This window comes from Leptodactylus fuscus, chromosome 2 (genome assembly GCF_031893055.1).
Source record: "Leptodactylus fuscus isolate aLepFus1 chromosome 2, aLepFus1.hap2, whole genome shotgun sequence".
Lineage (NCBI taxonomy): Eukaryota > Metazoa > Chordata > Amphibia > Anura > Leptodactylidae > Leptodactylus > Leptodactylus fuscus.
Window position 1 is genome coordinate 8,917,821 of NC_134266.1, and position 24,984 is coordinate 8,942,804.

The window sequence follows — 24,984 nt, forward strand, 5'->3', positions numbered from 1 at the left end:
ACTCCAATGGCCTCCACAGTCACCAGATCTCAATCCAATAGAGGAGCATCTTTGGGATGTGGTGGAACGGGAGATTCGCATCATGGATGTGCAGCCGACAAATCTGCGGCAACTGTGTGATGCCATCATGTCAATATGGACCAAAATCTCTGAGGAATGCTTCCAGCACCTTGTTGAATCTATGCCACGAAGAATTGAGGCAGTTCTGAAGGCAAAAGGGGGTCCGACCCGTTACTAGCATGGTGTACCTAATAAAGTGGCCGGTGAGTGTAGGTGCTGTATGGCAGCATCTGTACCACCAATGGGGGGCGCTGTGCATATAATCTTACCTTGCAGATGCCCAAAGGGGGCAACACTTCACCGGGCAAAGGTTCAGCTCAAGGGAAGGTGGAGGTTATCACCATGTTTATATATCCTTCTCAATTTTTTGATGTCAGCTCACCTTCTTGTTCTGAAATCCAACACTGGATGTATATGTTCTTATGTATGCTGAAAAACTTTGCCTGGAGGCTTGAGTTGGATGCACGGAGGTTTTGTTGCCCTTCAGCCCAGGGTGTGGTTCAACTTGTAGAGGTAAACATCCAGCACGCATCTCCTTCGTTTATATAAAACTTAGCCTTTATTCATCCATATTCAAAAATAAGATAGCATCCAAATTTAAATGTAAAAAACGCTCAGTGTGGCCAGCATGGAGGGAAAGCAAGCAGCGTCCGGCTGACGCATTTCGGAGTCTCTAGATCAGCTCCTTACTCATAGCCTGACCCTCAGGCTATGAGTAAGGAGCTGATCTAGAGGCTCCGAAACGCGTCAGCCGGACGCTGCTTGCTTTCCCTCCATGCTGGCCACACTGAGCGTTTTTTACATTTAAATTTGGATGCTATCTTATTTTTGAATATGGATGAATAAAGGCTAAGTTTTATATAAACGAAGGAGATGCGTGCTGGATGTTTACCTCTACAAGTTATCACCATGTGGCTTATTACAGCTCTCTAAGGGGTTGTCACCCAGCTTTTCTGAACTCCTGAATGACAAATGTGTCTCCTTATACAGTGAAACATTAGGGTATTTCACCGCGGATTTCCTCAATATAATATTGGAGATTATTTTCTAACCGATGAAAATGATAAATAAATGAAAATTATTACAAATACAAAAAAATTTATTCAGAAAAAAACTAAAATAAATTTGAGAACAATTCACAAAGTCTTTAAAAACCGGATCGGCAAGTAAAAGTGATCGATGAACGCACATTCTCTTCCTGATGTCAAGTAAACAAGACAGGAGCCGCCATCTTGGCAGCTGATTTTAAAAATTAGGTGGATGTCCCTTTAAGACTTAAAGGGCTCAGGTCAATAAAGCTAAATAAATATGTAATCAAGATTTCTGTAACTTTCTAACAGGGTTCATTTCAGTAACGTTCTCTGCTTGACGTCAGTGAATGGAATCCCTCCTGATCTGCTCACGTAGCTCATGTGTCTGTTACAATGTATCAGCCTCATGAACAAACCTTGACAAGAGGGATTGGTACAATGTATCAGTGCAGCTACATCGTATAATCCACATGCCAGAGGACAGTCTACATTGAACACACGGTCACCAACAGCAAGCAGAGATCCTGAAACCACCCATTAGAAAGATGCAGTCTTTAGGATTAGCCAAGCCTGGGCGCCGGCCCTTTAAATGAATTCCTCCCTGACAACCTGAGAATTTATTTACAGACTTAGGAAAAAAAAATTAAAAATTCCAAGTTCCTTCAAGTAGCGGTTTTGGCACTGGATTCTCATAATACTGCCCCCTAGAGGTACCAGCGCTCCTCCGGCCGCTCTCCTTTCTTGAAAGCGTTTTTCTGGGGGTTTGTAAAATAAATTCCTGAAAATGTTCAGCCCATCCTATAATAAAACCTAATAAAAACCTAATAAGAGTGGAATAAACCTTATATACACAGCAAGGGGGAGGGGGCAGTGACAGGGGGCACTATGTAGATAAGGAATTAAGCCCCCAGCTATGGACACCAGCCCCGCCAATGAAGTCTGGAAAATCACCCACATATTTTGGGGTAGCATTTTTCACTAGTCACGTGACTTTCAGTCATGTGATTAACCCTTTCATTAACCCACTGTAACAGGACTACCATTTTGGTCAGTCCTCGAACTGCAGCAGTTCCATGTCGGCTGCAGGGTCACTGGAGGGGGGGATGTCTGATAATGAAATACCACCTAAAAAATTAAAATGTGTCTGTAAGACAAATAGAGGTGACCTATGATGTGAGAGGGGCAATGGTCATCACCTGGACCCCCCAGGGAGGCGGGGCCAGTTCAGTCGTACATGTCTTCAAACATCCTCTGCCCCATCTCTATGTAGGCCTCCTTTTCCTGCGGGGTCATCTGCGCCACCAGTTCGGGGCGCTGGATGACCTCACTGTACAGATACGGCCGCCCCCCGACGGTGAGTGTAGGGTTTGCAGAAACTTCCTCAAACTCGTCATCGTCATCATCATCATCCTCCATGAGGCGAGAGGCAGCACCCACAGGATGCCGGGTGGCTGGACTGTCTTGGTCTGATTCGCTGGTGTCACTGTCTGAATCACTGCCAATGCCCGCATTGGCGCTAGCGCTGGATGAGATCCCCACGGCAGAGGCGGCTGCGCTCTTTTTCTCATGAATGAGCAGAGCTTGCATCACCTCTTCATTCTCATCCGCCATCGGGCGGCTATCCTCATGATCATGGAAAGATTCTGTGTCCAGACCTAAAGACAAGGAGATGAAAGCTTAAAGGGTGAGGCTTTAAAAGGGGAACTCCACCTAGCAGGACTACTATGGGGGCATTATACTTTATAGGAGATCCCAAGGGAGCATTGTTCTATGTGGCAGCACCAAGGAGCATTATACTATAAGAGAGTATTATACTCTGTAAGGGCCACTAAAGATGCATTATACAGTGTGTGGGGGCCACTAAAGGGGCATTATACTGTATAGGGGCAACTAAGGGAGCATTATACTGTGGGGGGGCAATAAGGGAGCATTATAGCTGTCAGAGGATGAACACCGCACAATTGCTCATGCATACTGGAACCCTTCCCAAATAGGAAAAAAACAGACTATAATTGAAGAGGTGTGATGGGGAAAATCCCTGTAAATTCCTAGAGGAGGCGCTGTTTCCCCTTTGCTGCAGTGTAGACGGTGAGCCCCTCCCCCACTGCTCACCATCTTTAATATCAGTGGAGTCGTTGTAGGCTCCGCCCTGCACGGTGCTCTCTCTAAGCCAGATGGGCCGCTCTTTCGCTGGTTTGCCCTCGGTGGGCGCTCTCTGCAGATCGTCCTGCTCCTCCATGCTGATGACCACATCCTGGGTGTAAAGATCTTCATATGATGGACCTTTGGACCAGGTTTCCTTGTGTGGACCGGACGCTCCAGCTGCCGCAGCAGCCGCTCTGTCCTTGCTGAAAAACACAGAGGGAAAACATGGATGTACAAAGAATTATATAAGAAGCCACGACACGATATAACGGAGCCAGGATGGCCGCTGCGAATCCTAACACATTGCACAGATTAGGATGTGCAGTGAGCGGAAGTCTCCGGAGAACAAGTAAATTACCGCCCCCACTACCTGTGCCGCGTGTACGGATAAGAGCGCCCCCCCATCACTAATCACTTCATACTCCGCTAAGTGCAAAGTTTTTAGGATCTGACAATTTTTGGAGTAACAGAAGAAAGCGGGTGGGAAAAGGGGGGGAGAGGAGAGAGAGGAAGAGAGAGGAGACAAGAGAAGCAAAGGAGAGAGAATAGAAGAGAAGAAAAAGAGGGAAAGGTGGAAGGGAAGAGAAGAAAGGAGTGAAGAGGAAGAAGGGAAAGGAGCAAGAAGAGGAAGAGAGAAAACAAGGGGAAAAGGGGAGAAAGAAGTGAGGAAGAAGAGGGAGAAAAGAGAAGGAGCAAAGGCAAAAAGAGAGAGTAGGAAGAAGACAAGAAAAGAGGGAGAAGGGGAGAGAGACGGAATGAAAAGATAGAAGAGAGGGAGAGGAGTCACATGCTGAACACAAAGTACTTTACTGGGATAACCATAGAAATACAGAAATAATCAATAAAATCATGGGGGACGAGAGGCGGGGATTGTGGGAAACCAGTGACAAATACTAAACAGCACCCTTTACATACAAAATAAATATACATTACATTACGTATCCTATATTATACTCCAGAGCTGCGCTCGCTATTCTGCTGGTACAGTCACTGTGTACATACATTACATTACGTATCCTATATTATACTCCAGAGCTGTGCTCACTATTCTGCTGGTGCAGTCACTGTGTACATACATTACATTACTTATCCTGTATTATACTCCAGAGCTGTGCTCACTATTCTGCTGGTGCAGTCACTGTGTACATACATTACATTACGTATCCTATATTATACTCCAGAGCTGCGCTCGCTATTCTGCTGGTACAGTCACTGTGTACATACATTACATTACGTATCCTATATTATACTCCAGAGCTGCGCTCGCTATTCTGCTGGTACAGTCACTGTGTACATACATTACATTACGTATCCTATATTATACTCCAGAGCTGCACTCACTATTCTGCTGGTGCAGTCACTGTGTACATACATTACATTACTTATCCTGTATTATATCCCAGAGCTGCGCTCACTATTCTGCTGGTACAGTCACTGTGTACATACATTACGTATCCTATATTATACTCCAGAGCTGCACTCGCTATTCTGCTGGTACAGTCACTGTGTACATATATTACTTATCCTGTATTATACCCCAGAGCTGCGCTCTCTATTCTGCTGGTGCAGTCACTGTGTACATACATTACATTACTTATCCTATATTATACTCCAGAGCTGCACTCGCTATTCTGCTGGTACAGTCACTGTGTACATACATTACATTACGTATCCTATATTATACTCCAGAGCTGCACTCACTATTCTGCTGGTACAGTCACTGTGTACATACATTACATTACTTATCCTGTATTATATCCCAGAGCTGCACTCACTATATACATACATTACATTACTTATCCTGTATTATACTCCAGAGCTGCGCTCACTATTCTGCTGGTGCAGTCACTGTGTACATACATTACATTACTTATCCTGTATTATAGTCCAGAGCTGCGCTCACTATTCTGCTGGTACAGTCACTGTGTACATACATTACATTACTTATCCTGTATTATATCCCAGAGCTGCGCTCACTATTCTGCTGGTACAGTCACTGTGTACATACATTACTTATCCTGTATTATACTCCAGAGCTGCGCTCACTATTCTGCTGGTACAGTCACTGTGTACATACATTACATTACTTATCCTGTATTATACTCCAGAGCTGTGCTCACTATTCTGCTGGTACAGTCACTGTATACATACATTACATTACTTATCCTGTATTATACTGCAGAGCTGCACTCACTATTCTGCTGGTACAGTCACTGTGTACATACATTACTTATCCTGTATTATACACCAGAGCTGCGCTCACTATTCTGCTGGTACAGTCACTGTGTACATACATTACATTACTTATCCTGTATTATACTCCAGAGCTGCGCTCACTATTCTGCTGGTGCAGTCACTGTGTACATACATTACATCATTTATCCTGTATATACTCCAGAGCTGCGCTCACTATTCTGCTGGTACAGTCACTGTGTACATACATTACATTACTTATCCTGTATTATACTCCAGAGCTGCGCTCACTATTCTGCTGGTACAGTCACTGTGTACATACATTACATTACTTATCTTGTACTTGCTATTCTATCATCTGTGGAAACAGTCAGCAAGCATTTGGACAGACTCTCATCAGATTACATGAGTGCTTACATTGGGGCTGACCACACAGTCATCTCCACATACGAGTACATTCACATTACGTTCTCACACTCATATCTATGTACATGATGATCTTCCACTTCCATCTGTTTTCTGTATCAGTTAAACAGACAAGCTAACATGTAATGTATCTGTCCAGATAAGCAAATACACTAGATGGGATGTTACAGCTCCCCCTGCAGTTGTGGAGGTTCGGGTACCTTTGTCTGAGTGATGGGATTTCGGTAGGCTCTGGCTCCAGGATCTCATAGGCCAGGTTGATGTCTTCGGTCTCCCGGAGCAGGGCATAGATCGGTTCAATCTGTTCATTAAATCGGGCAACCAGGGTGCGGGCATCTTTCTTGGGCATCGCAGACTCATCCTCCTCGACCTCTGTCTGGCAGAACGTGCATCGGAAGGTACCTGGAAGACAAGAAGCGAGTCAGAAAAGTCCCACTGCAGAGAGGGTGCCAGAGGAACGATGTACAGGGCTTAAAGGGGAACCATAGATCACCCCGTAATTAGAGAATCCACTGACAGCTGATTCCCAGTACATCATATTACAGTACTGCCCAATCCTGTAACCTGCAGAAATATATACTCCAGAGCTGCAATCACTGTTCTTATACTTCAGTGCTCAAAGCTTCAACCATCCATTTCATCCTTGTTCATTTTCTGCACAGAGCTTGCTTTGGCGATTTTTAATCTCAGAATATAGACACAATAACAATCAGCAGAATAGTGAGCGCAGCTCTGGAGTATAATACAGGATAAGTAATGTAATGTATGTACACAGTGACTGCACCAGCAGAATAGTGAGCGCAGCTCTGGAGTATAATACAGGATAAGTAATGTAATGTATATACACAGTGACTGTACCAGCAGAATAGTGAGCACAGCTCTGGGGTATAATACAGGATAAGTAATGTAATGTATGTACACAGTGACTGCACCAGCAGAATAGTGAGCGCAGCTCTGGAGTATAATACAGGATAAGTAATGTAATGTATGTACACAGTGACTGTACCAGCAGAATAGTGAGCGCAGCTCTGGAGTATAATACAGGATAAGTAATGTAACGTATGTACACAGTGACTGCACCAGCAGAATAGTGAGCACAGCTCTGGAGTATAATACAGGATAAGTAATGTAACGTATGTACACAGTGACTGTACCAGCAGAATAGTGAGCGCAGCTCTGGAGTATAATACAGGATAAGTAATGTAATGTATGTACACAGTGGCTGCACCAGCAGAATAGTGAGCGCAGCTCTGGAGTATAATACAGGATAAGTAATGTAATGTATGTACACAGTGACTGCACCAGCAGAATAGTGAGCACAGCTCTGGAGTATAATACAGGATAAGTAATGTAACGTATGTACACAGTGACTGTACCAGCAGAATAGTGAGCGCAGCTCTGGAGTATAATACAGGATAAGTAATGTAATGTATGTACACAGTGACTGTACCAGCAGAATAGTGAGCGCAGCTCTGGAGTATAATACAGGATAAGTAATGTAATGTATATACACAGTGACTGTATCAGCAGAATAGTGAGCGCAGCTCTGGAGTATAATACAGGATAAGTAATGTAATGTATGTACACAGTGACTGTACCAGCAGAATAGTGAGCGCAGCTCTGGAGTATAATACAGGATAAGTAATGTAATGTATGTACACAGTGACTGTACCAGCAGAATAGTGAGCGCAGCTCTGGAGTATAATGCAGGATAAGTAATGTAATGTATGTACACAGTGACTGTACCAGCAGAATAGTGAGCGCCGCTCTGGGGTATAATACAGGATAAGTAATGTAATGTATGTACACAGTGACTGTACCAGCAGAATAGTGAGCGCAGCTCTGGAGTATAATGCAGCATAAGTAATGTAATGTATGTATACAGTGACTGTACCAGCAGAATAGTGAGCGCAGCTCTGGAGTATAATACAGGATAAGTAATGTAATGTATGTACACAGTGACTGTACCAGCAGAATAGTGAGCGCAGCTCTGGAGTATAATACAGGATAAGTAATGTATGTACACAGTGACTGTACCAGCAGAATAGTGAGCGCAGCTCTGGAGTATAATGCAGGATAAGTAATGTAATGTATGTACACAGTGACTGTACCAGCAGAATAGTGAGCACAGCTCTGGAGTATAATACAGGATAAGTAATGTATGTACACAGTGACTGTACCAGCAGAATAGTGAGCGCAGCTCTGGAGTATAATGCAGGATAAGTAATGTAATGTATGTACACAATGACTGTACCAGCAGAATAGTGAGCGCAGCTCTGCAGTATAATACAGGATAAGTAATGTAATGTATGTACACAGTGACTGCACCAGCAGAATAGTGAGCGCAGCTCTGGAGTATAATACAGGATAAGTAATGTAATGTATGTACACAGTGACTGCACCAGCAGAATAGTGAGCGCAGCTCTGCAGTATAATAATTATCAGGTTCAATGTAACACACATCTGAGCAGTAAACTCTTCCGTGTAGATGATTTCTGATCCTCGGATCCAGCACTGTAGCAGTTAAGTACTGATTCGCAGCAGGGCCTGCAGAGAGACTGTAGAGGAGCGATTCAAGGTCTCTCATTCAGCGAGTGTCTGGTGTGGCGGCCATTGCTCCCCGTTCTACGCCTACGGCATTCCAGCTGCTCATTGTCTCTCCTCTGCAATCAGATCTCCACAATGGTGCGGTACAGAGGAACGCCCAGCAAGGAAACGAGAAGCAAGGTCGCTGTCACTTCTACAGACGGTGGTGGCAGCGCTGCTGCTTCTATTGGTGACAACATAGAGAGAGCAGCTCCAGATCACTGAGAGCACCACAAGTCACAGTCATCTCAGAAACTTATTGTCAGGGTGACAAGCAATATGGCAGCTCCAATCCAGCTTTCCCAGACTCCAGAGTGGCAAATATGACAAGTTATGCAGCATTGAATGTATCATGTATAGGCTGCTCAAAAGTCTGGGGAACTTGTGTAGCATGTCACATCTCTTAGAACATAACATGGTGTAACTCACCTGCGGATAGGTATGATAGTATATCTGTAATCATATCCTATAATATTACATTGTACTGGTGCTGATCATTACCCTCCAGTCACATCCAGAGCTGCACAGACATACGCTACACTTCAGTTTACTGTTGACCATCCTGTGACTTCACCTCTCTGCTCTAGAAGTGTCCATGTCTACTAAGCCCCCACAATGCACTGCTCTCTGGTCACAGAGAAGCAAATAGTGAATGCAGCTCAGGATGTGACTGGAGTAGAATACATGATATCTCGACAGGACTGGATGGAATAGTGTAGAAATGGTTAATATTTTGTGCGCCATATTCAGATAAGAGCTGGGGGAAGGAGACAGACAGGCCAGGAGGATCCTGAAGGCTTCTCATCAGCTCAGGCCCCAGGGAATTGTGGGAGTTTAACGCAGCCTGCGGTCAGGAATAGAGAGCATTGAGCCGGCAGGATAATGGAAATGACGTGTAGAGCCGGGGCCCCTCCTGACTGCACGGGGCCCTGCAGGGATCAATCAGCACTAAAAATAACAGCACACAGCTGAGCACCCCGCAGGCCTAGAAGAAGAAGGGTTAACATGTCCGCTGCAAGGTCACCGAACCGAGTGCAGCTCTCATACATGTGCGAATACTAGAGATGAGCAAGTACTATTCGAAATTCCCGTTTCGAATAGCACGCACCCATAGGAATGAATGGATGCAGCCGGCACGCAGCGGGTTAAGCAGCTGGCCGCCGACAAAGTCTGCGTGCCGGCCACTTCCATTTATTCCTATGGGTGCGTGCTATTCGAAACAGCCGTTTCGAATAGTACTTGGTCATCTCTAGTGAATACTAATGTAACAGCAGCGAGAAGAGGGCAAGACAGGGCCAGCACTGGCTAATAACAGAGAGATATAGATTGTAGGACACGTGAATACAGTCAGTCTGTCCTCTCCTGACATGGCTGATAACAGATAGTAATAGATTGTATTCACTGCCAGGACCTGAGGGGTCTAATCAGCTGGAGGCATCTAACAAAGATCACCAGAAGTAGGAGAGACGACCAGAGCTGAGAGTGACCACTGACTGTACTGGAATTAATTATTCTGAAGAGAAAAGAGATCCCCCTGGTGGACAATTCCTTACATAACACCCTCCTCCCGCTCAGGATAAAGCTCCATTCACACTAAGAACATGATCTATATTTTAAAGATCAGAAGTCAATTCAAGGAGAGATAAATATATTCAGCAAAGTTTATCAGCAAATACACTGGGGACAAATTATTCATATACTCCAGAGCTGCGCTCACTATTCTGCTGGTACAGTCACTGTGTACATACATTACATTACTTATCCTGTATTATACTCCAGAGCTGAGCTCAGTATTCTGCTAGTGCAGTCACTGTGTACATACATTACATTACTTATCCTGTATTATACTCCAGAGCTGAGCTCAGTATTCTGCTAGTGCAGTCACTGTGTACATACATTACATTACTTATCCTGTATTATACTCCAGAGCTGCGCTCACTATTCTGCTAGTGCAGTCACTGTGTACATACATTACATTACTTATCCTGTATTATACTCCAGAGCTGCACTCGCTATTCTGCTGGTACAGTCATTGTGTACATTCATTACATTACTTATCCTGTATTATACTCCAGAGCTGCGCTCACTATTCTGCTGGTGCAGTCACTGTGTACATACGTTACATTACTTATCCTGTATTATACTCCAGAGCTGAGCTCACTATTCTGCTGGTGCAGTCACTGTGTACATACGTTACATTACTTATCCTGTATTATACTCCAGAGCTGAGCTCAGTATTCTGCTAGTGCAGTCACTGTGTACATACATTACATTACTTATCCTGTATTATACTCCAGAGCTGCGCTCACTATTCTGCTAGTGCAGTCACTGTGTACATACATTACATTACTTATCCTGTATTATACTCCAGAGCTGCACTCGCTATTCTGCTGGTACAGTCATTGTGTACATTCATTACATTACTTATCCTGTATTATACTCCAGAGCTGCGCTCACTATTCTGCTGGTGCAGTCACTGTGTACATACGTTACATTACTTATCCTGTATTATACTCCAGAGCTGCGCTCACTATTCTGCTGGTACAGTCACTGTGTACATACATTACATTACTTATCCTGTATTATACTCCAGAGCTGCGCTCACTATTCTGCTGGTACAGTCACTGTGTACATACATTACATTACTTATCCTGTATTATACTCCAGAGCTGCGCTCACTATTCTGCTGGTGCAGTCACTGTGTACATACATTACATTACTTATCCTGTATTATACTCCAGAGCTGCACTCACTATTCTGCTGGTACAGTCACTGTATGCATACATTACATTACTTATCCTGTATTATACTCCAGAGCTGCGCTCACTATTCTGCTGGTACAGTCGCTGTGTACATACATTACTTATCCTGTATTATACTCCAGAGCTGCGCTCACTATTCTGCTGGTACAGTCACTGTGTACATACATTACATTACTTATCCTGTATTATACTCCAGAGCTGCACTCGCTATTCTGCTGGTACAGTCATTGTGTACATTCATTACATTACTTATCCTGTATTATACTCCAGAGCTGCGCTCACTATTCTGCTGGTACAGTCACTGTGTACATACATTACATTACTTATCCTGTATTATACTCCAGAGCTGCGCTCACTATTCTTCAGGCTTCATAGCTGCAGTCACCTTACAATCCCTATAATAATAACCAGCAGAATAGTGAGTGCAGCTCTGGAGTATATCAGCAGTTCCTCTCTTCTCTCTTACCTGTCATAGGATCGAACAGCTGGTTGGCCTCCAGGTCTGTGAAGGTGCTGCAGCAGTTGGGGCACTTGAAGGATGCTCGGTTGGTGGAGTCCCTCTCGTCAGTCTCTATCCTCCGCCTCATATGGTCCAGCTTGTACTTCACCACGTTGACCAGCAGGCGGTAGTTGATGAAGTAGTAGTTGTGCCTGGTGGTCTTCCCGTCAGAGGCGGTCTCCACCCGCATGCGACACTTGATGAATTTGTCGCCCTTCAAGGTGTTGAGCACGGCCCGCAGCTGTTTTCGATCAAACTTGAGCAGCTCCAGCATGTCCTCCTCCTTGACGCAGGGGTTCCGGATCAGGATATCCAGCGCCAGCGCATGCTCGAGCCCGTAGAAGCCGCGCACCACGTACTTGGCCAGACGTTTCAGCACGGCAGGGACTTCGGTCACCACCTCTGGGTCAGTCATGATTCCTGCAGGAGGAGGAGAAAGCTAAAGAGGGCGCCACCTATGGGTGGGATCTGCACTACTAGAAGCAGCTGAAGCCTTGTACTCGGAGGCCCCTCCTGAGGAGTTGTTACAATGTATCAGTGCAGGTATCACAGATGGAGTCGAGAGGACACACTGTAACAAATCCTAAACTGTGAGATGTATTAGGACGGGAGAAGCTTCTATCCTCCGACAATAGTCTGAGATGTATAATATGTAAACCAAGCAAACAGGAGCTGTGGGCGTGGCCTGGGGAAGCCACACCTCCAGCTGGATAACATTCCTATAGCCATCTGCAGCAATGCTTCATGTGAGAGGCGGGGGCACATACTTATTCATACATGCACAGGGAGCATACACCTAGTTATACATGGGCAGGGGCACATACCTATTTATGCAGGGTCAGGGGACATGGTACACATACATGGTCAGGGGTGGGGACACCTTGCAGGCGGGGGCACATGCCCAGTGGTGTATCTAAAGTCTTGTGGGCCCAGGTGCAATCTTTTGTCCGGGGTCTCGTACCTCATCCCTACAACAAATTCTTGATAGTGATGGTTCTGGGTGCTAAGGAACCTTAGTGTGATCGGGGAACCTGTGGGTCTCCTTGGCTTATGGGCCAGATAGAAGCTGCAATCTGAATACTGATGCCAGTGCTTATGGGGCCCCTAAGGCTCCTGGGCCCCAATGCGACTGCACCCTCTGCACCCCCTCAGGTTACGCCCCTGCACATACCTATTATTATTATTATTTATTTATATAGCACCATTAATCCCATGGTGCTGTACATTATTATATTAATCCCATGGTGCTGTACATTATTATATTAATCCCATGGTGCTGTACATTATTATATTAATTACATGGTGCTGTACATTATTATATTAATTACATGGTGCTGTACATTTGGGGGTTACATACAATACACAGAATATACAGGTAGATATAATGCTAACAGTGACCGACTGGCACAGTGGGGTAGAGGGCCCTGCCCGCGAGGGCCTACAATCTATACCTATGTATAAACAGTCAGGGTAATGGGGCCACATACTCATTTATACATAGTCAGGGGCGGGGGGCACATATTTATATATAGTCAGGGGCGGGGGCACATACCTATTTATACATAGTCAGGGGCGGGGGGCACATACTTATTTATACACTAGCTGGTACCCGCGACTTCGTCTGCGGTGATTGTAGCAGTGGGTATATACAGGCGCGGGTAAGGTTGTCGTACTGTGTATAAGGTCTGGGATATGAAATGTAACTTTGTATCTTGTTGTTGCTGTAATTCAGAGAATACGTGAGACTTTTGTGTTGCAGTTACTTTGTATTTGAGCTGCTATATATACGGTGTTGTGAGAAACTTTACATAGTGACAGAAGTATTTGAAGTTAACCCTTTCCCGCCGATGGCATTTTTTGATTTTCGTTTTTGACTCCCCTCCTTCTAAACCCCATAACTTTTATTTCTCCGCTCCCAGAGCCATATGAGGTCTTAATTTTTCCTGGGACAAATTTTTCTTCATGATGCCACCATTAATTATTCTATATAATGTACTGGGAAGCAGGGAAAAAAATCAGAATGGGGTGGATTTGAAGAAAAAATGCATTTCTGCGACTTTCTTACGGGCTTTGGTTTTACGGCGTTCACTGTGCAACCAAAATGACCTGTCCCCTGTATTCTGTGTTTCGTTACGATTCCGGGGATACCAAATTTATATGGTTTTATTTACATTTTGACCCCTTAAAAAAAGGCAAAACTGTGTTAAAAAATTTTTTTTTTGAAAAGTCGCCATATTCCGACAGCCGTAACTTTTTTTATACGTCCGTGTACGGGGATGTATAGGGCGTCTTTTTTTGCGGGACCGGGTGTACTTTGTAGTTCTATCATTTTCGGAAACTGTTATTGCTTTGATCACTTTTTATTCAAATTTTTATCAGAATCAAAACAGTGAAAAAACAGCGGTTTGGCACTTTTGACCATGTTTCCCGCTACGGCGTTTACCAAACAGGAAAAATATTTGTATAGCTTTGTAGAGCGGGCGATTTCGGACGCGGGGATACCTAACATGTATGTGTGTCACAGTTTTTAACTACTTTTATGTGTTCTAGGGAAAGGGGGGGGGATTTGAATTTTTAATCCTTTTTATTTTTTTTTATATTTTTTTTACTACTTTTTTTTTGCATTTATTAGACCGCCTAGGGGTATTGACATGGGTGGGCGGTGTCGCAGATTGTCAGAGCGGTGGGGGTCGGCAAACATGGCTGCTCCGGAGCGTTAAAGAGAGCCTCCTGGAGTATCGGTAAGGTGACGGGCAAAGTGGTAAAGTATGTGTATATGTGATTGTGTGGGGTTAGGGGCGAGGCTGCAGAGGGCAATAGGAATTTTGGGGCTTGCTATGGTCCAAAGTGTGTGAGATTGCAGAGATGGTGGTGTGAGTTTGGGTTTTGTAGGGGTCCTGGCACAAACGTATGTGCGCTATTGTGACGAAAAGTAGCCTATTGCGCAATCAGGTGTATTAACTATGTTTGTGGAAACTTTCAGCCAAATCGGTCGAGCGGGTTTTGCGTGATTGAGGAACAAACATCCAAACACACAAACATCCGGGATAGTCAGGGGCGGGGGCACATACTTATTTATCCATAGTCAGGGGCGGGGGGCACATACTTATTTATCCATAGTCAGGGGCGGGGGGCACATACTTATTTATACATAGTCAGGGGTGGGGGCACATACTTATTTATACATAGTCAGGGGCGGGGGGGGCACATACTTATTTATACATAGTCAGGGGCGGGGGGCACATACTTATTTATACATGGGCAAGCGTGGCACATACTTATTTATACATGGGCAAGGGGGGCACATACTTATTTATACATGGGCAAGGGGGGCACATACTTATTTATACATGGGCAAGGGGGGCACATACTTATTTATACATGGGCAGGGGCAGGGGGCACATACTTATTTATCCATAGTCAGGGGCGGGGGGCACATACTTATTTATACATAGTCAGGGGCGGGGGGCACATACTTATTTATACATAGTCAGGGGCGGGGGGCACATACTTATTTATCCATAGTCAGGGGCGGGGGGCACATACTTATTTATCCATAGTCAGGGGCGGGGGGCACATACTTATTTATACATAGTCAGGGGCGGGGGCACATACTTATTTATACATGGGTAGGGGGCACATACTTATTTATCCATAGTCAGGGGCAGGGGGCACATACTTATTTATCCATAGTCAGGGGCGGGGGGCACATACTTATTTATACATAGTCAGGGGCGGGAGCACATACTTATTTATACATAGTCAGGGGCGGGGGGCACATACTTATTTATACATAGTCAGGGGCGGGGGCCACATACTTATTTATACATAGTCAGGGGCGGGGGGCACATACTTATTTATACATAGTCAGGGGTGGGGGCACATACTTATTTATACATAGTCAGGGGCGGGGGGGGGCACATACTTATTTATACATAGTCAGGGGCGGGGGGCACATACTTATTTATACATAGTCAGGGGCGGGAGCACATACTTATTTGTACATAGTCAGGGGCGGGGGGCACATACTTATTTATACATAGTCAGGGGCGGGGGCCACATACTTATTTATACATAGTCAGGGGCGGGGGGCACATACTTATTTATACATAGTCAGGGGTGGGGGCACATACTTATTTATACATAGTCTGGGGCGGGGGGGGCACATACTTATTTATACATAGTCAGGGGCGGGGGGCACATACTTATTTATACATGGGCAAGCGTGGCACATACTTATTTATACATGGGCAAGGGGGCACATACTTATTTATACATGGGCAAGGGGGGCACATACTTATTTATACATGGGCAAGGGGGGCACATACTTATTTATACATGGGCAGGGGCAGGGGGCACATACTTATTTATCCATAGTCAGGGGCGGGGGGCACATACTTATTTACACATAGTCAGGGGCGGGGGGCACATACTTATTTATACATAGTCAGGGGCGGGGGGCACATACTTATTTATCCATAGTCAGGGGCGGGGGGCACATACTTATTTATCCATAGTCAGGGGCGGGGGGCACATACTTATTTATACATAGTCAGGGGCGGGGCACATACTTATTTATACATGGGTAGGGGGCACATACTTATTTATCCATAGTCAGGGGCAGGGGGCACATACTTATTTATCCATAGTCAGGGGCGGGGGGCACATACTTATTTATACATAGTCAGGGGCGGGAGCACATACTTATTTATACATAGTCAGGGGCGGGGGGCACATACTTATTTATACATAGTCAGGGGCGGGGGCCACATACTTATTTATACATAGTCAGGGGCGGGGGGCACATACTTATTTATCCATAGTCAGGGGCGGGGGGCACATACTTATTTATCCATAGTCAGGGGCGGGGGGCACATACTTATTTATCCATAGTCAGGGGCAGGGGGCACATACTTATTTATACATAGTCAGGGGCGGGGGGCACATACTTATTTATACATAGTCAGGGGCGGGGGGGGGGCACATACTTATTTATACATAGTCAGGGCGGGGGCACATACTTATTTATACATAGTCAGGGGCGGGGGCACATACTTATTTATACATGGGTAGGGGGCACATACTTATTTATCCATAGTCAGGGGCGGGGGGCACATACTTATTTATACATAGTCAGGGGCGGGGGCAAATACTTATTTATACATAGTCAGGGGCGGGGGCACATACTTATTTATACATGGGTAGGGGGCACATACTTATTTATCCATAGTCAGGAGCGGGAGCACATACTTATTTATACATAGTCAGGGGCGGGGGCACATACTTATTTATACATGGGTAGGGGGCACATACTTATTTATCCATAGTCAGGGGCGGGAGCACATACTTATTTATACATAGTCAGGGGCGGGGGCACATACTTATTTATACATAGTCAGGGGCGGGGGGGGCACATACTTATTTATACATAGTCAGGGGCGGGGGCCACATACTTATTTATACATGGGCAAGGGGGGCACATACTTATTTATACAGGGGCAGAGGCAGGGGGCACATACTTATTTATACATAGTCAGGGGCACATACTTATTTATACATAGTCAGGGGCGAGAGGGGCACATACTTATTTATACATAGTCAGGGGTGGGGGGCACATACTTATTTATACATGGGCAGGGGCGGGGGCACATACTTATTTATACATAGTCAGGGGCGGAGGGCACATACTTATTTATGCGGGGGCGGGGGGCACACACTTATTTATACATAGTCAGGGCGGGGGGCACATACTTATTTATACAGGGGCAGAGGCGGGGGCACATACTTATTTATACAGGGGCAGAGGCGGGGGGCACATACTTATTTATACATAGTCAGGGGCGGGGGCACATACTTATTTATACATGGGCAGGGGCACATACTTATTTATACATAGTCAGGGGCGGAGGGCACATACTTATTTATGCGGGGGCGGGGGGCACACACTTATTTATACATAGTCAGGGCGGGGGGCACATACTTATTTATACAGGGGCAGAGGCGGGGGCACATACTTATTTATACAGGGGCAGAGGCGGGGGCACATACTTATTTATACATAGTCAGGGCGGGGGGCACATACTTATTTATACATAGTCAGGGGCGGGAGCACATACTTATTTATACATAGTCAGGGGCGGGGGGCACATACTTATTTATGCGGGGGCGGGGGGCACATACTTATTTATACATAGTCAGGGCGGGGGGCACATACTTATTTATACATAGTCAGGGGCGGGAGCACATACTTATTTATACATAGTCAGGGCGGGGGGCACATACTTATTTATACAGGGGCAGAGGCGCTGACGGAGGACGCGCTGCACATTAATAACATACAGGCACTCACCTCTCTCACCACCTTGCCGGCCACTATTATCTGCGCCACTAGTCGGCGCATGTTACTGACTTCACTCGGTACAGCCGCCATATTAAGTACGGGAGCCCCGCCAATCTTGTATTGCCCAGCAGTTATTTGGCTACAATCTTTGCACTAATACACACAGCGATCTTTGCGGATTTCTCTCTTATTACACTTGTGCCAGATTCTCACTTCGTCCCTGCTACAAAGCACTTACCAGTACTCACAATGGCGTCCGAAGGCTTCAAAATGTACGCAACGTGGAAGAGCCAGCCTGGAACGCATCGTGACGCCCTTCCGCTGTTTGCTCCGCCCAATGCATGGATAATCTTATTTCTGATTGGTGGACGAGTCTGTTGCCGACCAATGAAGATCGGGCGTTCTTTAGTTGTCATGGTGATAGGAGGCGAGGGGCAAGTCATGTCCGGGTGTCATGGCGGCGCTGGATAGGGTGAAGGTTTTGGTGCTGGGGGATTCTGGTGAGTTGTGTCATGGCCGCGGGCTGGGCTGGGCTGGATCTACGGACTTGTGGCATCTTTTTAGGGCCACATTCAATTGGTGTTTTCTATCAGTTTCTGGGAAAGCTGGGTGGTGACCTGATTAGTTCTCTACCAGTGAGACTCCCCTGTAACTGTCACCCAGCTTTCCCAAGTCCGCAGTCACTGGTGATTTTCTATCCACAGGTGTTGGGAAATCTTCCCTGGTCCATCTGCTGTGCCAGAACCAGGTGTTGGGGAACCCGTCCTGGACCGTGGGCTGCTCAGTGGACGTCAGGGTGCGTGAGGGGGTTGTAGCACATCCAGGGCCCCGTCCTATCTGGTTGGGCCCCTCAGTCACTTCCTTCTTTGTGTGTCGTAGCTTCATGAGTATCGAGAGGGGACCCCAGAGGAGAAGACCTTCTACATAGAGCTGTGGGACGTCGGAGGTTCAGTGGGCAGCGCCAGCAGTGTGAAGAGCACCAGAGCCGTCTTCTATAATGGCGTCAATGGTGAGAAGACCTTCGCTGCTTGTCCTAAACTCTAGTCACATCCAGAGCTGCACACATCCAGATGCCTTCATCATCATCATCCAGAGCTACACACATCATGCCTTCATCATCATCCAGAGCTTCATTTATAATTCTGCAGTCACATAATGTCATATACTCCCATCCAGAGCTACACACATCATGCCTTCATCATCATCCAGAGCTACACACATCATGCCTTCATCATCATCATCCAGAGCTGCATTTATAATTCTGCAGTCACATAATGTCATATACTCCCATCCAGAGCTACACACATCATGCCTTCATCATCATCCAGAGCTACACACATCATGCCTTCATCATCATCATCATCATCCAGAGCTACACACATCATGCCTTCATCATCATCCAGAGCTACACACATCATGCCTTCATCATCATCATCCAGAGCTACATTTATAATTCTGCAGTCACATAATGTCAATTACATCATCTAATAATCCAGTAACATCCAGAGCTGAACTCTCAATTTACAGTGACATCATGTCTTATGCTCCAGTTACATCTAGAGCTGCATATTTTATCCTGCTGTCACATCATGTCTTTTACTTTAGTCACTTCTGTACAATCACAGTTCTGCAGTAACCACATATTATTCTTTTTTATACTCTAGTCACAATTCTGACCTACACGCCAGTTACATCCATAGCTGCGTTCATAATCTGCAGTTTTTGTCTGCACTCTTCTGAAATACATACAACAATGGGTAAGTTCACGCTGGGTGTTTTCGACCTGATTTTGACGCAGGAAGCCGCCTCAGAATCTGGACCAAAAAACGCCTCCCGCGGCTAGCCGCGACTGGATGCTGGTGCTGTGCGTCGGCATCCAGTCGCGGCATTCCACTCCGGATTAGGCCCAAATGAATTGGCTTAGTCGAGAGGGAGTGTCACGCCGCAGATGACTGTGGCTGATTCAGCCGCGGAATCCGTGGCAAGATAGGGCAGCTCGCTTCTTTTTTCCGCAAGCGGGAAGAAACTGCTCGTGGAAATAAGACGTAAACAGCTCCCATGGAAGTCTATGGGAACGTTTTTTTGGAAGCGGATTCTGCGTCAAAATCTGGTCCAAAAAACCCTGTATGAACTTACCCTAACTCTGTGGCATTGCATCGTACCCCCTCTCCCTCCTTCTCCTCCAGCCTCTGATTTTCACTGTTGTCATTTTTCTCCCCTTTTTTCAGGGATCGTCCTGGTTCACGATCTCACAAACAAGAAGTCATCACAGAACTTGTACCGCTGGTCCTTGGAGGCGCTGAACCGGGATTTGCCACCCACAGGGGTTCTGGTGACCAACGGGTGAGGCTTCTCCACCCCACTCTATACATATAGGGGGATCCTCACTATTTGAGGGTCTTTGCTGAGTCACTAGCTTTCTATTTTTTACTGACATCGCTCTGTTTCTCCTCTTCTCTGCTTTTGTAGGGACTATGACCGGGAGAACTTTGCAGACAATCAGATACCTCTGCTGGTCATTGGCACCAAACTAGACCAGATCCCAGAGGCGAAGCGGAGTGAGGTTCTGACCCGCACAGCATTCTTGGCCGAGGACTTTAATGCGGAAGAGATAAACTTGGTGCGGAAATTAAAATGTCTCTGAAAGTTCTTAATAGATCTTATCTCCACTCACATCCAAAGCTGCAGCCATAATACTGATGTTAGGTCGGCTCTTATAGTATGTCCCATAATTGTAATGTTACTTTATATATTATTCTCCAGTCACTTCCAGGACTGCGGGCACAATTAGACTCCAGTCAGATACAAAGCTACAGTCTGCATCTTAATGTAGGACTGGAGCTCCACTAAGCAAACGTAAGGCAACTCTAAACTTCATGGGATTAAAATGTTGACTTTACACTGTAATAATCCCTCAGCTGTGAGATGTTAGGTCTGTACAGATTCGCAACCTCCAATGTAACCAGAAGGTTCTAATTCCCTGACACTGAGCAGAGATCTAAGGTTATGTTCACACAGCAGAAAAAGATGAGAGATTCCCCTGCTGGTTAGGCCCGGATGAATAGACCCCCCCGAGCAACGCAATCCACGGCCAGATCGAGCAGGGCGCTGATCTTCCTTTTTTTTCCTCCACGACCTGCTCGATCTGTCTCCCATTGCTTTCAATCCGCTCCCAAATCCGTGGCAGATTCTTACGTGTCAACATAGTCTAGGATAGTAAAAAGTTTATCAAAACCTTACAGAACATTTTATTACCAGTGATGAGGTGTTATCTGTGCAGCAGGGGGCAGTATAACAGACTAATGTTCTCCTCTTATACAGGACTGCACTAATACTCGTTACTTCGCCGCCGGATCGTCCAACGCTGTCAAACTCAGCAGGTTCTTTGATAAGGTAACAGCAGCATACTCCATGTGCATGGGCCTTGTAATAGTGCAGGAGCAGCTCATATCAGTCACATATTATTTTTTTTATGTAGATTGTGCGCTCCGTATAGGGCTCACAATTTACTTTTTTCTTTTCCCCTATCAGCATGTCTTTGGAGTTTTTATGGGGAGAAAAATCACGCAAACATGGGGAGAACATACAAACTCCTTGCAGATGTTTGTCCTTGGCAGGATTCAAACCCAGGACTCCAGTGCTGCAAGGCTGCAGTGCTAACCACTGAGCCACCATGTTGCCCCACATTTATTATATATGTTCCATATCTGCAGTCTAATGGCCGACATTCTCTTTGTCCCATTATAGTCCTCATTAAAAGTGGGTTTCTTTAGACTCCATGTTGTTCTCCTCACTGTGTCAGCTCTTATCGATATGTTCTGTGTTTCAGGTGATAGAGAAAAGATACTTTTCACGGGACGGAAACGTGGTAAGTGGCACACAAGTACCTACCCCCATACTGTTCATATAGAGGGCACCACATGAGGATTGCAGTGTCTGTTCTATACTGATCCTGAGTTACATCCTGGATTATACTCCAGAGCTGCGCTCACTCTTCTGCTGGTGCAGTCACTGTGTACATACATTACATTACTTATCCTGTATTATCCTCCAGAGCTGCGCTCACTATTCTGCTGGTACAGTCACTGTGTACATACATTACATTACTTATCCTGTATTATACTCCAGAGCTGCGCTCACTATTCTGCTTGGACAGTCACTGTGTACATACATTACATTACTTATCCTGTATTATACTCCAGAGCTGCGCTCACTATTCTGCTGGTGCAGTCACTGTGTACATACATTACATTATTTATCCTGTATTATACCCCAGAGCTGCGCTCACTATTCTGCTGGTACAGTCACTGCGTACATATATTACATTACTTATCCTGTATTATACTCCAGAGCTGCGCTCACTATTCTGCTTGGACAGTCACTGTGTACATACATTACTTATCCTGTATTATACTCCAGAGCTGCGCTCACTATTCTGCTGGTACAGTCACTGTGTACATACATTACTTATCCTGTATTATACCCCAGAGCTGCGCTCACTATTCTGCTGGTACAGTCACTGCGTACATATATTACATTACTTATCCTGTATTATACTCCAGAGCTGCGCTCACTATTCTGCTGGTACAGTCACTGTGTACATATATTACATTACTTATCCTGTATTATACTCCAGAGCTGCGCTCACTATTCTGCTTGGACAGTCACTGTGTACATACATTATTTATCCTGTATTATACTCCAGAGCTGCGCTCACTATTCTGCTGGTGCAGTCACTGTGTACATACATTACATTACTTATCCTGTATTATACTCCAGAGCTGCGCTCACTATTCTGCTGGTACAGTCACTGTGATTATATATCAGGTTCCAGTGATGTGTTGTACTGTAACCTCTCCTGGTTTGGACTGTCGGAGTTCCCCGTATACTATATACCTGTACACTTCCTGGCTCTGTGGGCTCAGTACATACAGGGCAGGTTTTTGGCTCTGGCAGATGTAGTGTCTTCTCCCTGGACTCACGTTCCTCCTCCATGCTTGTGTAATCCATCTGGGAGTGAGCGGGGCCCCCTGGGGGCCACATTACAGTAGCAGTGCCGAGCTCTGCAGATTCCTGGAGGGACACAGATGGCGGTAGATAATTGTGCCTGTGCTGATGGCGGTGTTTTCTGCTACATGCACAGATTTCCTGCTCTGTCCGTGTTAACCCCATCCTCACCAGAGCACTCATCTGTTCTCTTCTTCTTCTCCTAAGATACCGGGATTCCCTGATCGGAAGCGATTTGGCTCCTTTAAGAGTCTGCATTATGACTGAGGCGCTGCCGGTGTATGGCTATAGAATCGGCAGGAGGGGGCGCTCTTCTCTAAGGACCAATAATGGACATAAACAATCTCCACATCTGATAGATAAGCCAATGAGAGCCCGGGAGGTGTTCGTGTGACCTGATCCTTGGTGCCCCTTGTCTTCTAAGGGGAAGGCTGATACGGACCAGGGAGGAGTATTATTTATAGGAAAACAAAGGTTATTATAAAACTGGATCTCAAGACTATTTTCCAGAATATTCTTCTGCTGCCATGACCTATATCACCTGCCCAGATAAAGACTTCTGTTCTGTTTCTCTAGCTGTTCGGTATTTGAAGTTTTTCTCCACCTTCTCATGTTGTACTCCAGAGCTGCACTCAGAATTCTGCTGTTTGTTATAGAAACAGTCAGCAAGTAGTGTGAGAATCGCCCTTTACAACTTCCCTAAGCACTTATATAATGCACAGAGTCGGGGTCAGGGTGATACTTCCCATAGTGCTCTATGCAGGTAGTGAACCAGCAGGATAGTGCCATTCATGGGTGAAGATACGCTTTAGTGTGTCAGCTGGAGCTGGAGAATAAACCTGTTATTCTGGGCTTCTTACTTACAGTTTGGTGACTAGAGGGTTAATATACCCGTATACAGTTAGCCTCTGAGTCTTCTCTTCCTGTATCTCCAGCGACCCCTGTTGGAAGGCCACGAGACTATAATTCAGGGTCCGATCTTCGAGACTGGTCTTGCAAATCCCCTATAATGTGACCCAACCCGGACTGTGATTGTCAGCTGGCTCTAGTTGAACAGGATTGGGCTGTTTATATTTAGGGAGAGCGCCACCTATGTGTGAGGAGACTTATAGGCCATGCAGTGCTCACTGGGAACGATATATGCAAATAAGAAAGCTGTTCTTCTAGCGCCACCTGTTGGATGGTAGCGATCTTGTGAGTTAATGTGGAGATGAAACTGGCAATCTAGTGATGGGGGAGGAGGGAATGGTGGGAGCTGTCAGTGACTACTACAGCTGCCTTTAGTGCCCGAAGACCACCTTTAAGTTCTTCTCTTGATCCTGCAGTTACATGGGCAGTCAGTGCCTCCTAGTCCCTAGGTCCTTAATGCCTGGCAGGACCCTGAGCAGTGACGATTTACCTGTAGGGATCAATGTTAGGCTGTGGGACCTCATTGGCCTGGACCTGTTGGGCCGGCACAGGAAGATGGTGGTGGGGGCAGATGTCTCTGCCATGGAGGGAAGGATCAATAATCACCTTGTGTATACTGAAGGGCGAGATGAGGTTAAAGTTTTGGCATCCATGTGGACCACAAAGTCCTCACCAAAGTACTGGCCAGTCAATATAAAACAGAAAGCCAATTGCTTGCTCACCTTATCGAGTTGTGAATGGGTCGCAACTCCCATGAAGACCTGTGGAAATCAGATGGTCAAAGAAGGACAGCTGCTGGATCCTCCGTCACTGATAGACATCAGAAATGGTAGATAGTGAACCAAATACTGTAACTGAATGCAATAGGCAGAGATAGATCAGCGCTCATCTTACTCGTTTGTTTCAGAGTAGTAACTGCATGAAAATTGGCTGTAGGTTACCTAACATGCCAGGCAGCATCGAATGGCCCAGAGTAACATATGGATACGCCGACAGGGCGTGGTCAGGCCAAAATGCAAATATAAG

General features: G+C 45.7%; 2 protein-coding genes across 2 annotated transcripts; one reads left to right on the plus strand and one right to left on the minus strand.

Annotated features, from left to right (window-relative positions):
• Window positions 1-1,252: 1,252 nt before the first annotated feature.
• GTF2E1 (general transcription factor IIE subunit 1) lies at window positions 1,253-18,076 on the minus strand. The gene is made up of 5 exons (XM_075263348.1): window positions 18,052-18,076; window positions 11,670-12,122; window positions 6,056-6,257; window positions 3,204-3,439; window positions 1,253-2,746 (listed from the first exon to the last, which is right to left on the minus strand). The coding sequence occupies exons 2-5, from the start codon at window positions 12,115-12,117 to the stop codon at window positions 2,316-2,318; spliced, it is 1,317 nt and encodes a 438-aa protein (XP_075119449.1). The 5' UTR covers window positions 12,118-12,122; window positions 18,052-18,076; the 3' UTR covers window positions 1,253-2,315.
• A 344-nt stretch (window positions 18,077-18,420) lies between these two features.
• RABL3 (RAB, member of RAS oncogene family like 3) lies at window positions 18,421-24,585 on the plus strand. The gene is made up of 8 exons (XM_075262531.1): window positions 18,421-18,542; window positions 18,747-18,838; window positions 18,922-19,051; window positions 20,271-20,385; window positions 20,512-20,662; window positions 21,364-21,435; window positions 21,872-21,910; window positions 23,257-24,585. The coding sequence occupies exons 1-8, from the start codon at window positions 18,497-18,499 to the stop codon at window positions 23,314-23,316; spliced, it is 705 nt and encodes a 234-aa protein (XP_075118632.1). The 5' UTR covers window positions 18,421-18,496; the 3' UTR covers window positions 23,317-24,585.
• The last annotated feature ends 399 nt before the right edge of the window (window positions 24,586-24,984 follow it).